Here is a 22738-nt window from a genome sequence, read left to right on the forward strand (position 1 = left end):
ACTGATAATATAGGTAGAACAGATGTACATTGTTTTCTGTAGATAAGTTTTGATTATTACGTCAACTCATGGTGTTTTTGATTGCAAACTCATACATAATGTATTTATGTTTTAGAAAAAGACGTAGTGACTTATTCAAGGGTTCGATTTAACGACAGTGATGGCAACCCCTGAAGTATGCAGGATGTGCATGCATGTGAGAAATGAATACACCACAAAACCGCAGTAGTATTCGACATATTTTATTTTTTGTTTTCAATAACATATAATACACAACGATGAATTTCACAAACACTGAGACATCAAATACTCTGTGACACATTATAGCACCTCAATGTAAACAAGCAAGCGCATTTCATTAAAAAAAATCAAAATAAAAACTAATAAGAAGCATAAGAATGAAAGAGTTCTCTCCCTTCCAACTACTAGTCGCAAAAATTGTGCAAAACGCTGATAAAATGATACAGGGACTTTAAAAAAAGTACAAATAACATTTGCCTACAGATGTAGTTATGTTACTGTGACCCGTGAAGATGTACAAATCACGTATCATATCGTGTCACAGGAACGCCTGAAGATGTACAAATCATGTATCATATATAGAACGAATATAAGTACCCGGCCTACTAAAAGTCTTTTGATCTACAATATTGCAGCTAGTATCATATCCCGTCACAGGAACGCCTGAAGATGTACAAATCACGTATCATATCATGTCACAGGAACACCTGTAGATGTAAAAATCTGTTTTGTCCATGACATAAGGACTTATTTACAAGTAAAACAAATGCTACATATTCTATCATGACACAGGGAGATTTGAGAAGAAATTACAAGGGACGTTAAGTAATACAAATTTCTGATGAAAAAAGTCATGGAGATACTAGGGCACAGGGACTTGGGAATTGGTCCCTTTTGTAATAATCACATTTAACAGCTGGTTATTTCCTTAAAATGTTTTTCGAGACATACCAAGCAGTAATGAAGTATACATATAACAGTTATAGATCATTCGTTGACAAACACAGATACAATTGTTCATTTCTAGAATACAAAATAAATAGTAAACATACCAACAGTTAAAACAATGAGAACACAGGGCTGCCTAGAAGAATTAATTATACATACATATAGACTTGTATGATTAGTCATAAATTAATCATAAACAATATTTGCCAAGCTTTTCTAGATCCTCAAAAAAACTTGACATACATATCAAAGCCTAAAAATTTGAAGAAACATTAAAATTGCTATGTAAATGCATGATTAATATAAATGCCCTCATGTTTCATACGGAATGAAATGCCTATTTGTCAAATAAAAGAATGATCTGGCATGTTATTTGCACGAATTATGATTTTAATAAATGGGATTACATGTTCCCTAGTGATATACAGAATGTACATCACTGGAATGACTAGACGTTTCTATACAAAATCTCCTCAGGGCTGAGTCGTAAATGCGTCATATTTAGTACACATACTAGTGTGTAGAGAGGGTTAGTTTTGGATCAAACGTCTGTTACATTTATTGTTAGATACTTGGATTTTGATTTATATCAAGTCCAGAAAAAGCTCATTACATTGAAGAAAACTGGTCTGTGTTAAAAAGAAGTGTAAATTGTAAATTTAAGAGTCGAAGAGTCAAGACATCCCAGAGTTTTGGATGAATTGAACAAAATTGTTGGATTATACAAGTTCCAAATAATGAGGTTTAATTATGGTTTGTAAGAGTTTGCATAATTACAAGGCAATATTCTAAATATGATCTGCTTTTTAATTAATGTATTCTACGTGATTATAAACATATAACAAATGGATATGACTATCAGTCTTATATTGAATTTGTATTCGAACCAATAAGCATCCCAATTTTCAAATCACCCCCTCCCCCCTCCCCATTCAAGAACACCAGTCAACTATGTTGAATTAAAATCCTAATCAAATGTAAACAATAAACATGAATACCACATACCAATTTCTTTATTTATTTCCTTTTGAAAATAGATTTATAGACTTTTTTGTGTAGTGATTGGTAAAAGGTTTAAATTTCCGCTTTAATGTTTGTAATTTTAAACACTAAGAGCACTTTTTGGGTCGAATACCGTTCTTTTTGTGATCAGATCATTCGATATTCTACAGACCCAGAAAGTGTCTGTATTACAACGTTTACCTCAGGGAGAGCATACAAACAATAGTAATTATTAGAATAGCCATTCTCTTAATAACAACAGATGAAGAGACAGTTTTCCAAAACTAAAATGCTTTCGAAGTACATGTGTTTTACAACAATAATAAACAATATCAGCACTTCAATATAAAAATTGTTTCCATGTTAAAATCATTAACAAATAACATAGTTCATTGGGAACGGATACATTTTACAAACCAAAAATACACATTATACAATGCATGCTGTATGAATGAATTCTAGGTTGTCTGCCAAATCAGTTAGTAAGCTGCACTTCAGTCTACATGCAATACACAGTTATCTCCCTTTAGTAAATCAGAGGACATGACTGGGCAATTTTTGTACACTTAGTCAACACTTCATAAAGACAAATTATCATATCAACTGTTCTATAAATCAGATAAATCCAGAAGGGGTACCACTCTGGTGCATTTTACAATCACATAAGTTCAAAGATAAAACTTACGAATGATAACAGTATTAAGACATTTTCAGAAATACTCAAGCAGGGAATAAAGCACGTAATTGATGGTGCTATGGAACACATCTGATATTGCAAAGCTGAAATAAAAAAAATGGATTTCAATAAAACCTGCATAAATTTTACAAAACCTCAACAACCTAAATTTTAATTTTAACAAATAATATGGCAGTGGTTTTCAGGCAGGATACCTGGTAATTGCACTAGAATGAGACGTATAATTAATAAAGACTAGCATTGCCTCCTTGTTTAATTCAATTTGTGGAACAATATACAAAGATTTACTATGGTAGTAGTAGTTCACTCTCTTTATGACCTAACCTCAATCCCTTTATTACCTGGTATTGAAGTGTTTTTATAACACATTGATAAATAAAATGTGAATTAACATAAAATCTGGTGGTTCTAGTTAATTCTCTTCTGTCTCCATAAACTGAAGGTAAAAGTTCAAACAGCTTTTAATTTCTAAAAAGGAAATGTAAAATATAACTTTGTAGAGTTGCAAAAGTAACAAACTTAGTATTAATTATATCTCATCTTAGACCTTCAATATATATATTATATCATTATTTCAATTAACTTTTTTATTTTTTGTTTCAGAAAGGTAGTGGGTTTTTAAAGTTTAGAGAGTTCTTGGTTATTATTTTATGATCATCCACCCAAAAATAGTTGGATTTCTATTAAGTTTAATTTGTGGATAGATAAATCCATCATTTACAAAGCTTTAATTTATTTATTTTTATTAAAGATTAAGGGGAGGTAACTGCACAGTTGAAAAAGTTATCTGACTTTTGGAATAATTCAATGAAGCAACACTAATTTTACAAAATATCAACATATTTTCATTAACATCAATTCTATGTAGTGTTATAGAGTTTTTATGCATACATCAACCTATACTACACAAGCCTTGAACAATTGTGATCAGATTTCATAGTCAGGACGATATCAATATCGTAAGAAATCTACTATAATATTTAATACTAGAAAATAAATAATTTACAACATATTATCTATCAATAAATAAAAGGGATTATTTACAATGGTGAATTATCCATAAAAAGTTATTATATATATATAAATATTACTATATATTCCTTTTTTAAAAAATTATAAAGCTAAAATACACACACTTAACATAAATATATAACAAACAAATAACAGATTATTCTCCTCACATTAGATTCAATCTCCTGTCTCCCCTGAACATAAAACAATGGATTGGTCCACTAAAAGTAAATGTGAACCTTAAATCCCATGAAACACAAATGGTTGCCTCCAGTTTTAAATCATTATTCCATATTGATGGTGAATATGAATTTCTTCAACATGATATAAATCAATTAAATGGGACTTTTAGAATCACAAAATATTCATTAAGATCAAGTTAAAAAAGATGTTAAACCTTTGTTCATTATTCTGTATACAACTTTAGTTCTGTTTCAACTTAATTCCCATATATGAACCCCTTACCCCTTATCGACAATATGAGGCGTAACAAATATCACAATAAATGCTTTCACAACTAAAATCACAACTTTCTTTATCGTCAAGGTAAAATCATATGGGAGGTAATTTTTTTCCAAATCAAAGACTTTAAAACAGGTCAAAAGGAGTTTTCATCTAACCTTGCATTTCAGACATGTCCCAATCTTAAAGGGTCAAATTCAGCATGTTATTGAAAAAAAGATATATTCAAATAAAATGCCAGAGACCTAAAAATGCATTACAGAAATCATAAGAAACAACATTAATAAAAAAATAATAATAAATGGAGCAAAAGGATCTTCTTAAGGAAATGGCGGAAGCCCAATATGGTGAAAAAAAGGACAAAAGTCTATTGACAAAAATTCACACCATAAAATGAAATTTGTCACACAATGTCATCAAAATGATGAATGGAGCAAAATATTACCCAGTAGTTGAAAATACTATTCTGTAATTACTCCATAAGAAATGTTTTAACAATAGGATAGCCAAGTCGAACAGTATTTACTGCAGTGACCAAAGCACCTAATATATTGATCGTACAAGTTAATATTATCTCTTTATAGGATTTACAGAATTTTTCTTATTTTTCTACATATTTTTCAGATCTGTCAATTTAACCTGTATGATTAGATGGTGATATCTGGAAATACATAATATGCTATGTACCTCATAATATTGTCTTAACAAAAAGCAAATATGCAGTACAGTATTCAGTTATTTGTATTTCTTGGAAATTCTATAAAATGGTCAAACATATCAAAATAAATTCTATAATCGTTTTTTTTTAAATCTTTATCACCTTTAAAATCAAACTTGTTTTATTGCCAAGAATAAGTGCTGGTAAACCGTATATATTGCACAAAAGAACCCTCCTTAACTCCAACCAGTGGTGAAGAATCATATAGCATACATGGAAATATAGCATACCATCAAAATAAGCAAAAATTGACACTGCAATATTGCAACTATCCTATGGCTCATAAACAAAAAATAACTCATTACAGCTTCAGAAATTAGTAAAAGACTTCATGGCTATGATCGCTTTAAGACTGTGTAACATAAAACTAAATCCTCAATATCTTTAACAAGATCATTAATAGAAAAATAGAAAATTGTGCAACTAAGAATGAAAAATCACTTACATATTCACAAATGTGTTGTATAAATTCTCTTGACATGTTTATGAATTCTTTTCATGATTAAAACACATCAATATTTTTTAAAAGTCATGATAATCAATTTTGACCAATATAAAGGTCTGATTTTTATAAACGTAAGGATGACAAATTTTCTGTGGGGTAGGTATCATTTGGCGAATGGAGTCAAGGACATAGATAATAAAAGTAACTTAGAGTTTATAAGAGTGTGTACACTAGTACAGATATATTAATATTCTATCATCTAATTCATATTTTTATTAAATGAAACTATTATCCTTTGTAAAGGAGATCTGATAGATCATATTATCATGTTCTAACTATGTCAAAATTAGCCAAAATTTCTAAAATCTGGGCATTGTATTCTTTCTAGAAAATATTTTTTTTTGTTAATAAACTTGAAAAAAAGTTTAAAGAAATAAAAGGGGAGATAATCCAAGAATGTATTTCTATACACAGAGTTGTATTTCATAAATTTGCATTGCGGTGGAAATCACATCCCTTTTTCACTCATATTTTTTTAATGCTATAAAATGGATTTCTTTTTGTTTAGTTAACAATGAATTTAAGTTATGGTATTAATATATAAAGATTATTATTATTACTCAAATAACAAGGTTAAATAAGAAATAAAATTAAGATTTCAACAGTGGACCCTGATACAAAAATCAAAAACACTTGAACATGTCTAACAGATGATGATGATGATTGATGATGCTAATAATGTTGATGATGATGATGATGATGATGATGATGATGTAGATGAAAGTGAAGTCAATGATGAAAACAATAATGATAGTGGTGATAGTAATGATGAAGACACGACTATGATGATGGCAATGAAGACGACGACGATGATATAACTGGTGTGTACAGTGGAGTTTGAAGATAAGAGCAATCTATGTATGAATGATGCAATAGCACATAAACTAAGCTTTGACTCGAATCCCCATCATGGGGTCACACACGTTTAGCTGCATTTATCCCTGAAACAGAATTGAAAATTTTGGATGATTATATTAATGTATGGCTCTGTAAATCAAACCAATCAAATCCAAAGACACATTGGCCATCAAATTCTCCTTTGTAAACAAGTAACTTAGCACATCCATATCGCCAATGAAGACCTTCCATTCTTTTGGGAGAACATTGGTTGACCTTTGGTGGTTTAGCCAATCAATTTCCCAGAAAGAAGAAGCTGACCATGATTTGACCAATCAAATTTGCAGAGACCAAACCCTATGTCAGGGTGTCTCTTGTTTCAGTTTCTTGATGGTATTTTTTAATGCTTGTCTTTTGTTGCAGAACCACACACGAATCACTTCTCGATCATAGTTCAATTTTTCTGACAATTCTGTCATTTCTGCACCTGAAACAATTCAAAAGATTCTATTACATAGAATACAATTTAGCAATCATTGAGAGACAGACCAATAAAAAATCTGAGAACTGATAAAACACTTCTATAGAATGAAATAATGGTTGAATACTTTTGTAAACGAAATTCACCAGAACAACATTGATCCATTTAGCTAACAAAACTTATTATCATTACATTTTTATAAATAATTCAAAACCTTTTAGTTGGAAAGTATGGTCAAGGATTGATTTATAAGTGTGTAGGATTTGTCACTGTCTCTTTACACTACTAAACACCACACAAGACGCCTACGAACTGGGAATAAAAAACTTTTTTTTTCAATAAATACTTGTCTTATCGAGTCAAACGAAACACCAACGTCAAGTTAATTTAATTTCACAATGTTTAGTACTTGCTTTAAGGATGGAAAATTTAGAAGAAATTTTCTTTAAAAAATACGAATGGTAAAATGGTAACCCTTGCACCCGCAAGATACATCAAAGGATGCGCCAGCGGATATCAAAGGAAAATCAGTCAGTCAACGCACTAACACAAAAGCTCCTGCACCATACTTGCCCAAAACCCAGTGTGACTTCTCCTTCTCATATACGTCCTTGGTATGGTTAATGCAATTATATTTTTAACACCACCAGTGAACATATCATACTACGTAGTCACAATACATCAAAAAGACAGATACACCTTCATCAGTGAGTCGATGTTTCTTTTTAGACCTGGTTCAAAGGGCATAAATCTTTCGTAAGTATAAAACAGACCTAAATCTAGACTGATAGCCAATCACAGATAATGTTACCAGACATTAAGTCACTGCTGCTTGGCTAAACAGACATTAATATTTGATATTTTCATGATCAAAGAGCATGGCTAGGGAATTTAACCTGGGCCATCTTATTAAAAGCCGCATACATCATCTGCAATGTACGTACTATAGTGGTGATAAGTTACCAAGTTAAAGGGAACTATTTAAATAAATTTGAAACCTACCCGATGGATGTGTATTTCTCTCAAAGAACTGGTTGAGAACTTCCAAAGCCTGGGGAGTGAAGGATGTCCTCCGTTTGCGTTTCTTGGAAGGTTCGCTGCCTATAAAGTCTGTCAGATTTGACACACCATTTTTATATCGTTCTTCAGCCTCCAGCATCCACCGCTCTAACACGGGTTTGATCTTCTGAGCACTTTTTGGTGTAATGTCTAATTTCTCAAACCTAATAACAAGAAAATTTATGAAATAAACAAGTAACTAAATTAAACCATAAACCCTAAATTTTAAAATTACGGTTTTTAATCAGCGTTTTAAGATTATGTTAACAATTTGTCAATTTCTTTTCTAACAAGAGGCACAGAGGGTTTGTATCGCTCACCTGATTTGTTGTGCCATGAAATGTTCTTAATACAGGTGTTTATTTCCTAAAAGATTTATTTCCAATTTTGAGTTGGACCCTACTCATCCTGCCCCATGGGGTCATAGCCAAGATTTACATCACAATTTTAGGGAATTTGTGTCTCATGTATAAAGGGAGGTAACCATCTTTGAAAAACTTACCTACAGATAGCTGACTGGCTGTAGGCAGGCCCTTCTGTTGCACTAAGTGCCTGGCCTACTTGTGTTTGGGTAAGCCCCAAAGATAACCTCCGGATTTTAAATTGTTTGGCAAATTCTTTGATTTCATCAAGGTTGATTCCATCTACAGTAGTACTTTCTGTGGAATTCCCTACTGTGTCTGAAAGGTTAACTTAAAAAGATAAGATCTGGGTCATAAAAATCATTTGATGATCAGAAATTCTACAAACAGGGCTGTATTAATCAATAAATTTCCCAACTGTAAACAATTCCACATTGAAGGCAATCTTTACGTAAACACTAAATGTCAGTCTACTCAGCGACATGAACACAAAAGAATGTATTTACGGTCTTGTGTAGGAACACCAGGCAAGAAAGAGGGGTTTATTTTTGTTCATTTCTTTATACACATGAATGTGAAAAACGTGGAAAATATGCAAGTTATGATAATATATTACTGAAACTTAAACTAACTTTGAAGATAGTACAATAAACTGTTAGAAATGACATATCGGCCGACTACTTACTTGGAAGCAGTTGACTAACGTTTGGGGGTAGGACATCGGAGGTGACCGTTGGTGTGAGGACCTGTGTTGGCAGTCTGGGGGGTGAGGATACGACCGGCGCCACCGTGGGCTGACTGTTGGTGTGAGCGTGACGAATGGCCGTGTGGTGAGAGGTGGTGGTGCTATGGTTGGCGGTTAGCTGGCCATTAGTCTGGGAGACTTGCGTGAGTGAACTGGCAGCCGAAGAAGCAAGTGTAGGTTGTGTCAGAGACAGTGGGTTTATTACCTGTACAACAGAGAGATAATTAATCACCTGTACAATAGAGAGAAAACACAACATCAATGTACTTTATATCTGTTAGAGGAAGCCACTTTATTTTCACGTGTACAATTATTTGTAAAACATTTGAACATTTCTATCTCACAAAAATATAATAGTAATCGGCAGCAACTTTTCTTGAAGAAGCCCTTCCCAAAATGTACTTTTATTTTCGTACTATAACTGATTTAGTATTGAAAACTCTAAACTCTAAACAGAGTAGGTTGTATCATTGATTAGACCCTTCCATATTTCTATTACTTTATCTGCCAGTGATCTACCATGAATCTGTGACATGTAAAACAGCTGGAAGCAGTCTCCTTTCATTTCACAAGTCATTTTTAAATTCCATGATTAAAAGGTAATATTTTTGAAAATTGCTTAAAATTTTCTGAAATCAATAAAATTTCTTTTTGAAAAGTTTGATTTCTGAGCAATATTTTTTGACAGAGGGCAGACTCTTGAAGATAAGTAAAGTATAGTAAAAGTTCTGAGTGTTTTGCACTTGGTGAGCTAGCTATATATATAGTGTTGTTTTAAACTTTGGTAAGTGTTGTGTATCATGTAAACATCATGCTGCATTTTTGTCCCACTGTTTGAAGAGGCAATTCCTTAATCTTTCAAATCTGAATTTAAATAAGGAATCCAGCCCCAATGACTGCCCACTACCTTGATGAAAGTTGAATATGCTACCACTATAACTTGGTGAAGTCTTGTACCTGAGGCCCAACAGCCAAGATCTGGCCCTGAGCTCCGGTGGTCAGCAGTTGAGGTAGAGAGCCAAGCTGATTGGCCAGTCCTAGGCCACTGGCAGCTGCCTGATGACTTTGACTGGAGTTGTTCGTGGAATTCTGGGTTTGATGAGCCCCTAGATAAATTATAAAAGAAATATTGCCAGGGTAAAACGTTTTCACAATTGCTCTGGGAATAAAGGGGAACGGAAGTAATGAAAGAAGGATTTAAGCTCATAGCAAGGAACTGGTTTATAAACTTATTGAACTTGTTTTAATGAGTTCCAAGCTATATAGCCATCAGTGTAAAGTCATCCTTGGATGGCAAAGAAGTATACATATCAATATGTAGACTGGCCACCAGACCCTACGTTCATACTAGATTATCTCCCCTAGCTTGAAACTTAGAATCAGATAGGTATAAGTAGAGACCACAGGGACCTGGCACAAAAATTTTTCACCAACGTTATACATATATATATTATAGTATCAAGGGTATGAACTCAGCGGTCAAGAAAAACGGACCTATTTTTTTAAAACCATGATTATTTTAATAAATGGGTTCTATACAACATTGAAGTATATCTTACCGTAAAGAAAAATAATTTATCTTTCCATTGAGTGCTTGATGAACAAAATTGGCCTAATATTGACGAAGTTATGGCTTGATGAATCGGGAAATTCACGAAAAATATGCTAGGTAAACATTTCCCTGTAAGGTTGAAATGTCATCTCGCCTCTAATGGGTACCTTAAAAATCAAGCCAAAATCACAAAATCTACGTCTGTGGTGGTAAACTGTACCCATAACTGTGTTCATCCACAATCTCCTTTGGAGGTGTCATGACCCGTACTTTGTAGAAACTCCATTTAAACATTGTGTAGCTCACTTACTTTAACCATCACCGCCATGTTCAATTTTCTCTAGGAATGCTTCTCGATTTTACATATTGTGACTACATTATGCAAATATGTAGTGTTGTGCTAGTCGGTAAAATTGAGAAGCGTAACGTTCCGAAGAACAAAGTAGTAGGACAAAAATAATCAAGCCAAATTTAAGTGATTTTTTTCAATATTCTAGAGACTGGTGGCCAGTCTTATCAATATCTAAAAAACAACACAGACTCTTACAATGGGTTTGGTTGGTTAGTTTAACATTCAATTAAGCGTCAAGGTCATTTTAGAATGTGAAAGGTTTATAGGTGGAAAAGTACCACTGACCAGTGGTAAGTACCTGGCAACTGCCTCACATTGGAATCAAACTCGTTACACAGAGGTAGAGGCTTGTGGTTATATATATCGGGACATCTTACCCACTTAGTCATCACAGCCCCTTTTAAGATATGTACCTGTGTTGTTGATATTGAGGTTGAGAGGTTGTGTGAGACCGGGGATGTTGGCTAGATTTGTGGCGATGATCTGTCCATTAGATGTGGTGAGTAGCTGTATCTGTTGGTTACCGCCAGCAGCCAGGGACACAGGAATACTAATGAACTGCTGTGCTCCATTACCTACAAATGTATCAAATCTCTGCTATTATAACATTCAACTTTATAAAAGTGACATATAGACACTCGAAGACAAACTGTGAACGCTTATCTTCGAGAACTTATTTTTTAAGATGGAAATCATGAAATTAAGTAGCTGTGAAGTTGGTTTACAATACTAATATTATTTCATATCAAGTTAGGGGAGAATATGCTGAGCACAGGTTAGAGACACTTCAGTCAAACAACCAATAAAAGCTATCAATATGGGATATTTTCCAGACATTTGATAAAAACATTTGAGGTTTTTTTCAAAAGATGTTAACCAACTTTTGACACGTGATAAAAACATTTCGCGTTTTTTTAAAAGATGTTAATCAACTTATTTTTAAGGTGCCTTAATTAAGCATTTTTGTGCACGACCATTTTTTCACCACCATTTATTTTTGCGATTTAGAATGATATGGATCTACTATTCCTGTGCTTGATCATTTTCCAAGTGACCGATTTTGGTGATTCCTAGTCACCTAAGAAATTTGCCAAATATAATGGTACACCACGATAAGTTGGTACAGACAGTAGTTAGAGGGTACGAGGGTGGGTTGGTGGTAGTGGTGACTACCTGTGGAGACAGGAATGAGAAGCTGCTGTATTGAGGAGGCCGGACTGTGACACTGACCAGCCGCTGATGCCGCCGCGGCCTGCACTGACTGACCTGTGAGGAAGAACTGCGGTGCTGCCACCTGCGGCTGACCAAACAGCTGAGTGGGACTGGACAGCGATGTGATTCCACCTGTCAATCAAAATACTTGTAAGTAAATACTCGAGATATAACACTTTACAATAAGGACTTATTACTATTTATAACTTCCATAGGTTACGTAGAGTGAATTGACAATCCTGACTTTGACGTTGAATTATTGAGATATTGTAAAAATCCGTTATGCTTTATAATCGAAATCTGAGAGCAAATTGTGGGAACATGCCCATCTCTAAAGACAGTGAATACTCTGAATTGTTAACTGAAGATTTTATAACTGAAGACCTCGTCTATTTTTGCTTAAGGTTTAATAGAGCATGAGGAAAGCCTGGGGTACCCAGCAAACTTATAGTCAGTAACTGCCAACTACCCAAACGTGTGACACAGAGCTTGAGGTACAGGTAGGGTTTGTATTGTGTCATTACCATATCCTTTTTAAGAACAGAATACAAAGGGATCAAACTTTATCTATAAAGGACCCCATTTCTGCAACACCCAGCACAAACACTGGGCAAATAATGATAGAATGTAAGAATTGGACATTGCAACCCTTATGATTGTCATTAAATCTCAGCTCATCTTAGAAAGACCTAACTGCTATAGAATTGCTAAAAGGATTGTTACAGTATCATGATGATCATGAAGCTGGCATCGTTCCTTCTCTCAGAGAGTGCATCAAAGTACCAGCCACATATATGTGATGGATAATGTACAAGTGGCGGAGATGGGAGAGATATCGAACTACAAACGATATTGTTTCCTGGCTAGGGAGATATCAGGCCACATGTATCCGACTGACATAGACATATGTGATCTCTCACCATTCCAAACCTCTATTGATTTTCCGGGAAATAACTACATCCGACTGCATGTAATGGGTCTCTATGGAGTTATTGGTGTTCCAGGGAGTTTCAACTATTTCCCATGGGAATAAATCACTCCAGAACGTTTTTTGTCTACATTGGCAGATTCGTTAGAAATTACAATGATAAAAGATAAGAAGGCTTTTGATGTAGAGGTTGTGATTAATTGGAAACTTTAATGATTGGATGTTTAATGATGCGGCTGTTCTAATCAATATAAACGAGGTTTGTTAGTGTTTTACATAACATTAACAGCTACTGTGGTTATTTTAGGACGTGATGGTGGATTAAAGCAAGAATTAAAAAAAGACTAGGAAATCCATCCACATACACAGATTAAAGTGGGATGGAATGGAATAGGACAGGACAATGGTAGCACTTTATATCTGTATTTTCATGGTGGGGACATACAATCCACCAATCTATAGTCTATAGCTGGACTAAACTCACAACTGCCAAAACTAGAATACTGATGGGTGAGGAAGGATGCTGATAAATGACTGACCCATCAGGGTATCAGACCCTACCACAAGTTAGGAAGGGCCCCACTAAATGACTGACCCATCATGGTATCAGACCCTACCACAAGTCAGGAAGGGCCCCACTAAATGACTGACCCATCAGGGTATCAGACCCTACCACAAGTCAGGAAGGGCCCCACTAAATGACTGACCCATCAGGGTATCAGACCCTACCACAAGTCAGGAAGGGCCCCACTAAATGACTGACCCATCAGGGTATCAGACCCTACCACAAGTCAGGAAGGGCCCCACTAAATGACTGACCCATCAGGGTATCAGACCCTACCACAAGTCAGGAAGGGCCCCACTAAATGACTGACCCATCAGGGTATCAGACCCTACCACAGGTCAGGAAGGGCCCCACTAAATGACTGACCCATCAGGGTATCAGACCCTACCACAAGTCAGGAAGGGCCCCACTAAAATGACTGACTGACCCATCAGGGTATCAGACCCTACCACAGGTCAGGAAGGGCCCCACTAAATGATGACTGACCCAAGTCAGGGTATCACCCTACACAGGTCAGGCCCACTAATGACGAAGGCCCACTAATGACTGACCCATCAGGGTATCAGACCCTACCACAGGTCAGGAAGGGCCCCACTAAATGACTGACCCATCAGGGTATCAGACCCTACCACAGGTCAGGAAGGGCCCCACTAAATGACTGACCCATCAGGGTATCAGACCCTACCACAGGTCAGGAAGGGCCCCACTAAATGACTGACCCATCAGGGTATCAGACTCTACCACAAGTCAAGAAGGAAGGGCCCCACTAAATGACTGACCCATCAGGGTATCAGACCCTACCACAGGTCAGGAAGGGCCCCACTAAATGACTGACCCATCAGGGTATCAGACCCTACCACAAGTCAGGAAGGGCCCCACTAAATGATTGACCCATCAGGGTATTAGACCCTACCACAGGTCAGGAAGGGCCCCACTAAATGACTGACCCATCAGGGTATCAGACCCTACCACAAGTCAGGAAGGGCCCCACTAAATGACTGACCCATCAGGGTATCAGACCCTACCACAAGTCAGGAAGGGCCCCACTAAATGACTGACCCATCAGGGTATCAGACCCTACCACAGGTCAGGAAGGGCCCCACTAAATGACTGACCCATCAGGGTATCAGACTCTACCACAAGTCAGGAAGGGCCCCACTAAATGACTGACCCATCAGGGTATCAGACCCTACCACAAGTCAGGAAGGGCCCCACTAAATGACTGACCCACCAGGGTATCAGACCCTACCACAAGTCAGGAAGGGCCCCACTAAATGACTGACCCATCAGGGTATCAGACCCTACCACAAGTCAGGAAGGGCCCCACTAAATGACTGACCCATCAGGGTATCAGACCCTACCACAAGTCAGGAAGGGCCCCACTAAATGACTGACCCATCAGGGTATCAGACCTACCACAAGTCAGGAAGGGCCCCACTAAATGACTGACCCATCAGGGTATCAGACCCTACCACAAGTCAGGAAGGGCCCCACTAAATGACTGACCCACCAGGGTATCAGACCCTACCACAAGTCAGGAAGGGCCCCACTAAATGACTGACCCATCAGGGTATCAGACCTACCACAAGTCAAGAAGGGCCCCACTAAATGACTGACCCATCAGGGTATCAGACCCTACCACAAGTCAGGAAGGGCCCCACTAAATGACTGACCCATCAGGGTATCAGACCCTACCACAAGTCAGGAAGGGCCCCACTAAATGATGACCACAGGTTGACCCTACACAAGTCAGGAAGGGCCCACTAATGACCTACCACACAGGGTATCAGACCCTACCACAAGTCAGGAAGGGCCCCACTAAATGACTGACCCATCAGGGTATCAGACCCTACCACAAGTCAGGAAGGGCCCCACTAAATGACTGACCCATCAGGGTATCAGACCCTACCACAGTCAGGAAGGGCCCCACTAAATGACTGACCCATCAGGGTATCAGACCCTACCACAAGTCAGGAAGGGCCCCACTAAATGACTGACCCATCAGGGTATCAGACCCTACCACAAGTCAGGAAGGGCCCCACTAAATGATTGACTCACCAGGGTATCAGACTCTACCACAAGTCAGGAAGGGCCCCACTAAATGACTGACCCATCAGGGTATCAGACCCTACCACAGGTCAGGAAGGGCCCCACTAAATGACTGACCCATCAGGGTATCAGACCCTACCACAAGTCAGGAAGGGCCCCACTAAATGACTGACCCATCAGGGTATCAGACCCTACCACAAGTCAGGAAGGGCCCCACTAAATGACTGACCCACCAGGGTATCAGACCCTACCACAAGTCAGGAAGGGCCCCACTAAATGATTGACTCACCAGGGTATCAGACTCTACCACAAGTCAAGAAGGGTCCCACTAAATGACTGACCCATCAGGGTATCAGACCCTACCACAGGTCAGGAAGGCCCCACTAAATGACTGACCCATCAGGGTATCAGACTCTACCACAAGTCAGGAAGGGCCCCACTAAATGACTGACCAATCAGGGTATCAGACCCTACCACAAGTCAGGAAGGGCCCCACTAAATGACTGACCCATCAGGGTATCAGACCCTACCACAAGTCAGGAAGGGCCCCACTAAATGACTGACCCATCAGGGTATCAGACCCTACCACAAGTCAGGAAGGGCCCCACTAAATGACTGACCCACCAGGGTATCAGACCCTACCACAAGTCAGGAAGGGCCCCACTAAATGACTGACCCATCAGGGTATCAGACCCTACCACAAGTCAGGAAGGGCCCCACTAAATGACTGACCCATCAGGGTATCAGACCCTACCACAAGTCAGGAAGGGCCCCACTAAATGACTGACCCATCAGGGTATCAGACCCTACCACAGTCAGGAAGGGCCCCACTAAATGACTGACCCATCAGGGTATCAGACCCTACCACAAGTCAGGAAGGGCCCCACTAAATGACTGACCCATCAGGGTATCAGACCCTACCACAAGTCAGGAAGGGCCCCACTAAATGACTGACCCATCAGGGTATCAGACCCTACCACAGGTCAGGAAGGGCCCCACTAAATGACTGACCCATCAGGGTATCAGACCCTACCACAAGTCAGGAAGGGCCCCACTAAATGACTGACCCACCAGGGTATCAGACCCTACCACAAGTCAGGAAGGGCCCCACTAAATGACTGACCCATCAGGGTATCAGACCCTACCACAAGTCAGGAAGGGCCCCACTAAATGACTGACCCATCAGGGTATCAGACCCTACCACAAGTCAGGAAGGGCCCCACTAAATGACTGACCCACCAGGGTATCAGACCCTACCACAAGTCAGGAAGGGCCCCACTAAATGATTGACTCACCAGGGTTTTAGACCTAGACCCTACCACAGGTCAGGAAGGGCCCCACTAAATGACTGACCCATCAGGGTATCAGACCCTACCACAGGTCAGGAAGGGCCCCACTAAATGACTGACCCATCAGGGTATCAGACCCTACCACAAGTCAGGAAGGGCCCCACTAAATGGACTGACCCATCAGGGTATCAGACCCTACCACAAGTCAGGAAGGGCCCCACTAAATGACTGACCCATCAGGGTATCAGACCCTACCACAGGTCAGGAAGGGCCCCACTAAATGACTGACCCATCAGGGTATCAGACCCTACCACAAGTCAGGAAGGGCCCCAACTAAATGACTGACCCATCAGGGTATCAGACCCTACCACAAGTCAGGAAGGGCCCCACTAAATGACTGACCCATCAGGGTATCAGACCCTACCACAAGTCAGGAAGGGCCCCACTAAATGACTGACCCATCAGGGTATCAGACCCTACCACAAGTCAGGAAGGGCCCCACTAAATGACTGACCCATCAGGGTATCAGACCCTACCACAAGTCAGGAAGGGCCCCACTAAATGACTGACCCATCAGGGTATCAGACCCTACCACAAGTCAGGAAGGGCCCCACTAAATGACTGACCCATCAGGGTATCAGACCCTACCACAAGTCAGGAAGGGCCCCACTAAATGACTGACCCACCAGGGTATCAGACCCTACCACAAGTCAGGAAGGGCCCCACTAAATGACTGACCCACCAGGGTATCAGACTCTACCACAAGTCAGGAAGGGCCCCACTAAATGACTGACCCACCAGGGTATCAGACTCTACCACAAGTCAAGAAGGGCCCCACTAAATGACTGACCCATCAGGGTATCAGACCCTACCACAAGTCAGGAAGGGCCCCACTAAATGACTGACCCATCAGGGTATCAGACCCTACCACAAGTCAGGAAGGGCCCCACTAAATGACTGACCCATCAGGGTATCAGACCCTACCACAAGTCAGGAAGGGCCCCACTAAATGACTGACCCATCAGGGTATCAGACCCTACCACAGGTCAGGAAGGGCCCCACTAAATGACTGACCCATCAGGGTATCAGACCCTACCACAAGTCAGGAAGGGCCCCACTAAATGACTGACCCATCAGGGTATCAGACCCTACCACAAGTCAGGAAGGGCCCCACTAAATGACTGACCCATCAGGGTATCAGACCCTACCACAGGTCAGGAAGGGCCCCACTAAATGACTGACCCATCAGGGTATCAGACCCTACCACAAGTCAGGAAGGGCCCCACTAAATGACTGACCCATCAGGGTATCAGACCCTACCACAAGTCAGGAAGGGCCCCACTAAATGACTGACCCATCAGGGTATCAGACCCTACCACAAGTCAGGAAGGGCCCCACTAAATGACTGACCCATCAGGGTATCAGACCCTACCACAAGTCAGGAAGGGCCCCACTAAATGACTGACCCATCAGGGTATCAGACCCTACCACAAGTCAGGAAGGGCCCCACTAAATGACTGACCCATCAGGGTATCAGACCCTACCACAAGTCAGGAAGGGCCCCACTAAATGACTGACCCATCAGGGTATCAGACCCTACCACAAGTCAGGAAGGGCCCCACTAAATGACTGACCCATCAGGGTATCAGACCCTACCACAAGTCAGGAAGGGCCCCACTAAATGACTGACCCATCAGGGTATCAGACCCTACCACAGGTCAGGAAGGGCCCCACTAAATGACTGACCCATCAGGGTATCAGACCCTACCACAAGTCAGGAAGGGCCCCACTAAATGACTGACCCATCAGGGTATCAGACCCTACCACAAGTCAGGAAGGGCCCCACTAAATGACTGACCCATCAGGGTATCAGACCCTACCACAGGTCAGGAAGGGCCCCACTAAATGACTGACCCATCAGGGTATCAGACCCTACCACAAGTCAGGAAGGGCCCCACTAAATGACTGACCCATCAGGGTATCAGACCCTACCACAAGTCAGGAAGGGCCCCACTAAATGACTGACCCATCAGGGTATCAGACCCTACCACAAGTCAGGAAGGGCCCCACTAAATGACTGACCCATCAGGGTATCAGACCCTACCACAGTCAGGAAGGGCCCCACTAAATGACTGACCCATCAGGGTATCAGACCCTACCACAGGTCAGGAAGGGCCCCACTAAATGACTGACCCATCAGGGTATCAGACCCTACCACAAGTCAGGAAGGGCCCCACTAAATGACTGACCCATCAGGGTATCAGACTCTACCACAAGTCAGGAAGGGCCCCACTAAATGACTGACCCATCAGGGTATCAGACCCTACCACAAGTCAGGAAGGGCCCCACTAAATGACTGACCCATCAGGGTATCAGACCCTACCACAAGTCAGGAAGGGCCCCACTAAATGACTGACCATCAGGGTATCAGTACCCTACCACAGGTCAGGAAGGGCCCCACTAAATGACTGACCCATCAGGGTATCAGACCCTACCACAGTCAGGAAGGGCCCCACTAAATGACTGACCCATCAGGGTATCAGACCCTACCACAAGTCAGGAAGGGCCCCACTAAATGACTGACCCACCAGGGTATCAGACCCTACCACAAGTCAGGAAGGGCCCCACTAAATGATTGACCCACCAGGGTATCAGACTCTACCACAGGTCAGGAAGGGCCCCACTAAATGACTGACCCATCAGGGTATCAGACCCTACACAGTCAGAAGGGCCCCTACCAGGTACCACAGTCAGAAGGGCCCCACTAAATGACTGACCCATCAGGGTATCAGACCCTACCACAAGTCAGGAAGGGCCCCACTAAATGACTGACCCACCAGGGTATCAGACCCTACCACAAGTCAGGAAGGGCCCCACTAAATGATGACCCACAGGGTATCAGACCCTACCACAAGTCAGGAAGGGCCCCACTAAATGACTGACCCATCAGGGTATCAGACCCTACCACAAGTCAGGAAGGGCCCCACTAAATGACTGACCCATCAGGGTATCAGACCCTACCACAAGTCAGGAAGGGCCCCACTAAATGACTGACCCATCAGGGTATCAGACCCTACCACAAGTCAGGAAGGGCCCCACTAAATGACTGACCCACCAGGGTATCAGACCCTACCACAAGTCAGGAAGGGCCCCACTAAATGACTGACCCACCAGGGTATCAGACTCTACCACAAGTCAAGAAGGGCCCCACTAAATGACTGACCCATCAGGGTATCAGACCCTACCACAAGTCAGGAAGGGCCCCACTAAATGACTGACCCATCAGGGTATCAGACCCTACCACAAGTCAGGAAGGGCCCCACTAAATGACTGACCCATCAGGGTATCAGACCCTACCACAAGTCAAGAAGGGCCCCACTAAATGACTGACCCATCAGGGTATCAGACCCTACCACAAGTCAGGAAGGGCCCCACTAAATGACTGACCCACCAGGGTATCAGACCCTACCACAAGTCAAGAAGGGCCCCACTAAATGACTGACCCATCAGGGTATCAGACCCTACCACAAGTCAGGAAGGGCCCCACTAAATGACTGACCCATCAGGGTATCAGACCCTACCACAAGTCAAGAAGGGCCCCACTAATTGACCGACCCATCAGGGTATCAGACCCTACCACAAGTCAAGAAGGGCCCCACTAAATGACTGACCCATCAGGGTATCAGACGCTACCACAAGTCAGGAAGGGCCCCACTAAATGACTGACCCATCAGGGTATCAGACCCTACCACAAGTCAGGAAGGGCCCCACTAAATGACTGACCCATCTGGGTATCAGACTCTACCACAGACAGATAAATTGACTACTCTAGGACTCTCGATGCAGGCCCTAATTACGTCTCAAATATCTCTGACCAGAAGAATATAACTAAAACACAAATGTCTGTCACCTGGTCAGACAATAGTGGAAAGTAACATATCATACAAGTCTTAAAGATCGGAGAGATATCATACTACAGACGATATTACACAAAGTCAGCACATTTTAATGTAAAATTGGTAAAACTTTAGAGCATGTTAGAGAATTTTACTATGAGCAGATAATACTTTTCAATGAATTACTGTTTTATATCAAGGTAATGGATTTCTGAACTTTAAGATTCAGATGAATGGAATATCTCCTCTGATATATAAATGTTGTGATGAAGAATATATTCAATCATCAAACATAGAATGGGAATGGGTTTTAGATTCAGAAATTTCTAATTAAATTTTCCTCAAAAAACAAAAATTTGTGTAAAATTTATTTCAGACTCTGATTTTGTATGTTAACAAGAAATTGAATATGGTATAGACAATTCATTTTTATAGATAATATTCATAATCTAGCTTTCAGGTCAAACGCAATTCACTGATTAAGCTTGTTGTAATACATTTCTTCCTCAAAATTATTGTTTACATAGTTACACATATGTGTGCTCCTTTGAATAGTACTTTTGTTAACATGAAACACTTGGAAGATCAAATTAAGGGTAGATAAGTAAGCAATATTTTGGGCTTCCAACTAACAGGGAAATAATCCTGTTAGTATATTATCAAATCTTCCTTGTTTGATCTTCAATTAAAGATGACAAAAATGAAGCTTAATTAAATTCTGTATTTCTGGATGAGTTTGTTGCCCTATTGACTAAATTAACTAAGCCGTACCATCAGCTTTTCCATCGCCATGGGAGTTGGAACCAGGCGTGTCTGTCACTGAGGGGATATGTGGTAAGAAAAGGTGGTCAGCCAGTCCCCCTAGCCCGGTGTTGTTCGCCATGGATACGGTTGGCATGGAAATGGTTGGCATGGTAAACACAGAAGAGGCTGTCGCCAATGGTGATTGTGTACTTGTCGCTGATAGCATAACATCCTGTAATGAGATAAAAACAGTTCGGTATATTTGTAGTCATCATTATTTAAACAAAACACATGATAACATTGCAAGAGCTGCAGTATAAGATTAAAAGAACATTTGTAAATTGTTGGTTATTTTCATTAATCATTTCTTATCTTTATGTTTATTTCAAATTTGATATCATGAAACTTCAATGTTTCAATGACATATATGATATAAAATTGAGGTGGGATACTTCCATTGCAACATCACACTTGTAATACTACTAACGAAGTAATCTAATGACAAAGAGAGTCAGTAAAATCTACACATTAACAGTGTGACAGGACTGATAAAGGTCGGAACCTGATCAGAATCATACTTCACTAATGACTCAGTCTGCACATGTTGATTTACAGAGGTCAAAGGTCAATAGAGATCAATTGGTAATTATTCATTTTCCATTGAGATTGATCATTATTGACACAGGTTCAGACCTCACCAATCAGCATCCCGTCTCTATAAAATGATTTTCTACTTCAGCAATAAAACACAATGGACTTTGTGACAAAGTAATCTGATCAGAGTGACACGGGTTAAATACAATCTTGTTTTAATTATCACAACACTATTGTCCTATATTGATCTACTAAGGCCATGATTTATAGCACACAATTATAGTTATCAGAATAATACTATACCAATAATCAATGAGTCAATCCTCTTATATCATAATTATCCAATTGTCTATAATTGACTCCTGTCTATATATATACAACACCTGTCTATAATACAGAACTGTCTGAAAAATGGACATTTTTGTTTCTTTTACATTTCTACAGGTTTTATGGTCTAGTAAAGAAAAGATTCCAAAGACTGTACATTGAATCAGATTCACTTATTCTGACATGTTATCCTAAACCAAAGCTAGTCTTGAATAAATCCTGACCTTTTGTAATGTAATCTGACCTACGTAATGAGAGATTTGAGATGTAGGGTTTTATACAGTTTACCAAAGGTCAGCATGAGACTAAGTCTGGGAGCCAGGTTAAAGATGCTCCACCGCAGATAGAGCATAAATGATACTCATCATCTTAACAATATTTT

At 40.0% G+C, this 22738-nt stretch overlaps 1 protein-coding gene across 5 annotated transcripts in view; it reads right to left on the reverse strand.

Annotated features, from left to right (window-relative positions):
* Positions 1 to 226: 226 nt before the first annotated feature.
* The window catches only part of LOC138314936 (POU domain, class 6, transcription factor 1-like), a 45323-nt gene continuing 22811 nt past the window's right edge, over positions 227 to 22738 (reverse strand). For 2 of the 5 annotated variants that reach the window (XM_069255580.1, XM_069255581.1), the window contains exons 3-10: positions 21463 to 21667; positions 11926 to 12096; positions 11166 to 11327; positions 9806 to 9954; positions 8789 to 9053; positions 8244 to 8433; positions 7685 to 7905; positions 227 to 6688 (exon numbers count right to left, since the gene is read on the reverse strand). In XM_069255580.1, the coding sequence (XP_069111681.1) occupies positions 6564 to 6688; positions 7685 to 7905; positions 8244 to 8433; positions 8789 to 9053; positions 9806 to 9954; positions 11166 to 11327; positions 11926 to 12096; positions 21463 to 21667 (1488 nt within the window). In that variant the 3' untranslated portion in view covers positions 227 to 6563. The remainder of the gene's footprint in view (positions 6689 to 7684; positions 7906 to 8243; positions 8434 to 8788; positions 9054 to 9805; positions 9955 to 11165; positions 11328 to 11925; positions 12097 to 21462; positions 21668 to 22738) is intronic. The other 3 variants (XR_011207440.1, XM_069255583.1, XM_069255582.1) reach the window with 3 other exon arrangements.

This window comes from Argopecten irradians, chromosome 2 (genome assembly GCF_041381155.1).
Source record: "Argopecten irradians isolate NY chromosome 2, Ai_NY, whole genome shotgun sequence".
NCBI classification, from domain to species: Eukaryota; Metazoa; Mollusca; class Bivalvia; order Pectinida; family Pectinidae; genus Argopecten; species Argopecten irradians.